A 4420-nucleotide genomic window follows, 5' to 3' on the forward strand; every position below is an offset into this window, starting at 1 on the left:
TTGCAAAAGATCCCACATTGGGCTCTTGGGTAAAGCCGGCTATAGGTGTGGGGAGAGGGAAGAGAAAACCAAACATTGATGTTTATACAAAAAGGACGTCCTCATCTCCTTTTGTCAACTTTTGTTCTTTTGTTAGTGCGGTTTCCTAGTTTGCCTAGGATGGTGTGATTCTAGGGAAACATTAAAACTTAAACAAAGATTAACACCCAAATCAAAATTAAATGAAGAACACAACAAATACATTATGAACACCAAGAACAAAACTGTAAAAACAATTTCAAGATTTGAACATTCTTGGTGGTTTTTCAAACCATAGTATATTGAGCGGATCTTCGATCAAATGGATCCTCGATGCCTACACCAATCTGAAAAACACAAGTATACCGTAGCAAAATAAAAGCATCACTTTCGAGCCAACAAGCCAATTAGAATTATTACAAAACTACGATAGTAAAGGATGCGTAAGCATTATGGACATAGAAGTTAGTAAGGAAACCTGTAACTTAATTATATACATCGTCGTTAAACTTATATAATCAAATTTTCTCAAATATATGTACATATGGAAGTGGACGCCACAAAATAAAATTTTCAGCCATTCAAAATGAAACCAAGAAAAGTGAAAACCAAAGTGCTGTAAATATATTCAAAATGGCTGCAAACATATTTGGACTAGATGTGAGGCTTACTGCCTTTCCCGATTAACGAGTTTTTCATGTCCCTGTAACCCTGGAGCTCTCGTAATGCATCGGCAGTAGTTTTTGATGATATGAGCCCAGATGAAACGATGCTTGACGAACCAGCACGCTGAACTGATGCCTGTCCCTCAGAAGACCGATTAGGCTCTTGGCTACAGTTGCTCCAGATTTCAGGCCTGCCTGCCTGTGACAAATTTACTGAATTCGAGTGATCCTGCCGGAGAGGTGGAGCTTTCCTTAACATCTGTACAAGCGCCCCAACAGCAGCATCTTGGGATTTTTTAATTGTAAACAACCCTTCAAACTCATGTGGCTCACATAGGGGTACATGTTTGTCAAAAGATTCAGGTCTGAGGCAAAAAGATAAGATCACATCCCATTAGCAAAACCAAATCTATACATTTGAAAGGGCCATATGCATTTCATAAACAAATCAAGAGAATCTAAAAGAATGCTCGACATTGAACTCTATGACCAGATGCAGAGAACATAATAGCTCACCCATAAACTAAAGACCTTATTTTAACAAATAAATGGTTTAATGTGCATGAGGACTTTGATGCTTGAGATCGACTTTTTGTAGCTACAATTTTACATATATTTATTAAGAGATGACTATTCAAAAGATGATTGTACTCCTTAGCATGCATCTACTGCATCAGGCAATATTACGTTTCTCTGAATAAAAAGGAGCAAAGAAGTGTAAAGCACGACAACTAACGTGAGTCCCTTTAGCAAGTATACTTATGTATTGCCCATATGTCCCAAATCATTTCATGGGCTTCAACTAAAATGGGCGGCCCTTCATGTACCAAGCATGGTGCAACACATTACAACACTGTATGAATGTGAGTTACTCGTATATTAAGCTGTTAACCAACTAACCTATAGAAAAGAAATAATTTATCTTATAGAATGCTTCCTTCTAATTTCTGACTAATCAATCTCACATCACTTGGTTATTCAATGATGAATGCCTGTACTATGTTGACAGTGCAGCTACCCCTCCTTGCCCCGTTACAATTGTAGATAATTATTAACCGTTTGACTTGCAAGTTATTTCCAAAGAATCAAAACTAACTGCGCATTGCATAGAGAAACTAACAAAAAGGACAGCATGTGGAACATCATGTGTAAAATACTAGCAGAAATTACCTGCTGCCTGGATCTGTCACATCATCATCATCCACATCAAATGGGCAAGGAAACTCAGTATCATCAAAATCATCAGGAAAAGACCTACTGGAGCTGCTGGATTTCACCCCAGAATATTGTCTAGCTTCATCTTTCCCAAAAGAAAACAACTGCATTAAAATAACAAACATTAAATAAAGACAACAAATTTCTAATGAAACTTTCACAGTTATAAGCATCTACAATACCTTCTCAACCGCAGTACCAGGCTGACTAAAACCTGTAGTTTTACAACTCTTAAAACTTCCAGATCCAGTTCCTCTTACAGGAAAATTTAGCTTGTTGGAATATGCAGGGAAATTAGCAAGTTTAGCCGCCGGTTCGCTAACTGGTGCACTCTCAGATTGTAAAAGAGGCTTTGAAGGATGACTCCCAGGAATAAAGATTGGCAATGACGGTGCAGCTGAGGATTGTGAGGGAGAAACGGCAGGTGAAGGACAATACTCATCAAAGGTTGAATCCTTTTTATGAACATGAGATGTTTCAGGCGGATGAGGTGGCAAGGTTTTTGGTTGAAAACGACGAGTACCTGGATTAGAAATCAAAGTATGTGGTTCTGAATATGTAGGTGAAGGTGAGAAAGAAACTGAAGGTGGTGAAGCTCTATAATGGTCAAAACTCCAACTATGCCGCCTTGAGAATGGGGACGATGATGGATGGGCATGTGCTACTGTTCCTGTAACAGGAAGTGATGGGAACCTTTTAAGAGGGTCTGTCAATGGGCTGCCAACATAGTCCGGAATAAGTTGTGAAGACATAGGAGTTGATGGTTCAGAGCTTACATCTGAAAGTGATAAACAATACAATACAGAAAGACAAAGCCTGCCACCAGCTGTATCCACAGGGGTGAACCCGAACCGCTGCATTTCTGCTTCTTCTCTACAAGTGAAGTTCTCAGCAAAAGAGGATACCCGGTGAGTGATAGCAAATGGCCAAATTTGTCCAGATGAAATGAGGTCGCGATAAACTTTGTACGCAGGTAATAGCCTAACAGTGACATACAAAGATCTCAAAAGTAACATTGATTTCTTATACAATGTAGACAAATTATTATTGCTCGACCTCCTGCTTCCTGAATTTGTGTCTCTGATCTTCCGATTCTCATACTGCACAACCCATCTCTCAATAATCTTTTCACTCTTTGCATCACACCCAAATTCGTCCTGCTCATAATTCCAACAGTATGGATAACGCTCTTTCAATGACGAGTTCCTAGTAAGATCCCTTTTAGGTGAACACTTCACCAGGTCACAATCAAGTGGTCTCTGAACCATAATCACATCAACCACCACAGGTTCAAAATGGCCCTGGCTGCAGAAGAGATCAAGATTCTCCAGTGCAGCAGGGCATTCCTTAAGAGCTAGATTAAACCACTTATCCCTCGGCCTCACACTCGATGAGGATGATGAGGATGAGGACGGCGATGATAGGGTTCGTTCACCACTAAAATTACGCGAGGACATATATGGAGTCCTGGATTCAAGGATTATGTGGAGACTTTTGGCATAGAATTCAGTGATTATTTGTTCCATTACTTTTGCTGCTTCAGAGTTTGTATTGCCATGAGAAGATGCCATAACGTGAAAACTTATACAAGTAGCACGTACCCTTTTACGAAGATATAATGGAGCTGCAACTATCAGACTCCACTCCAAAGCATTTAACTGCAAAAACAACGGAAGCACAAACAGTTCAATGCTCTTCCAAGCGCAAAAAAACCCATGAATTAACATAACTATTTAAACCCGAATCGACCATAAAACATGCCAACTTCATCGAAATTCCAGTCGAAATCGGAACAACGATCAAAAACCCAGATAGATTATGCAAAAATATACAAGGGAAACAATTAAAACAAAAGAGATATGTGGTAAATAAAAGAAGAGGCAAATTGGAAGAGACCAGGCAAAGAGGCAGTGTTCCAAGTCCTTGTTCAGCACACGCTTAGCTACATGGGTTGTCACTTCCTTACTAAATTTCTTTGCTTTTTTTTCATTCAGTTTCTGCTAAGTATGGATGATTTCCGCGAAATTGAACAAACCCTAACGAGAAGGAAAAGCAAAATCCAGCCTATGCATAAAACAACTATACTATCAAGAGAGAGAGAGAGTATTAGCTTACTCGACTCACCAATTAGCGAGAGAGACAAGAGAGACCGACTGGAGAGAGAGAGAGGGAGGGAGAGAGAGGGAGGGAGAGATTGTAGCAGAAGGAATACTTGCCAGGCTTCTCTTTTCTTTCTTTATTTTTGAGTTTTGTGTCTTCTTTATCTGTTTTGGACAAATCGATCGTAGAGGCTTTTTCGGCTTCCCACACTTTGCCACGTCATAATCTAAAGCCCACCTAAGAATTTGGGTTTTAATGGGTATTCACAGCAGGCCTTAGAGCCATGCTCAGCCCCTAAACAACAAATACGTGATCATTACAATGCGATTTCTAAGGTGCGGGCCGTACTTTGAGGATTATGAGTGCGTACGGGAATTTTTTTGGTAGATATTTGATATTTTGATAGAACGGGAGTTTTTTCG

The 4420-nt window shown here is 39.6% G+C and overlaps 1 protein-coding gene across 4 annotated transcripts; it reads right to left on the reverse strand.

Moving 5' to 3' along the window:
• Window positions 1–483: 483 nt before the first annotated feature.
• LOC103435259 (autophagy-related protein 13b) lies at window positions 484–4152 on the reverse strand. 4 transcript variants are annotated; one of them, XM_070822510.1, is made up of 4 exons: window positions 4023–4152; window positions 2171–3556; window positions 1854–2002; window positions 484–1048 (listed from the first exon to the last, which is right to left on the reverse strand). In XM_070822510.1, exons 2-4 carry the CDS (start codon window positions 3467–3469, stop codon window positions 673–675), a joined length of 1824 nt encoding a protein of 607 aa, XP_070678611.1. In that variant the 5' UTR covers window positions 3470–3556; window positions 4023–4152; the 3' UTR covers window positions 484–672. The 4 variants fall into 4 exon arrangements, with proteins under 4 accessions (XP_070678611.1, XP_008371899.2, XP_017187310.2 ...); XM_008373677.4 differs by having other exon boundaries at window positions 2081–3556; XM_017331821.3 differs by having other exon boundaries at window positions 2081–3556; window positions 4014–4136.
• Window positions 4153–4420: the final 268 nt, after the last annotated feature.

The sequence above is a fragment of the Malus domestica genome, chromosome 01, assembly GCF_042453785.1.
Source record: "Malus domestica chromosome 01, GDT2T_hap1".
Lineage (NCBI taxonomy): Eukaryota > Viridiplantae > Streptophyta > Magnoliopsida > Rosales > Rosaceae > Malus > Malus domestica.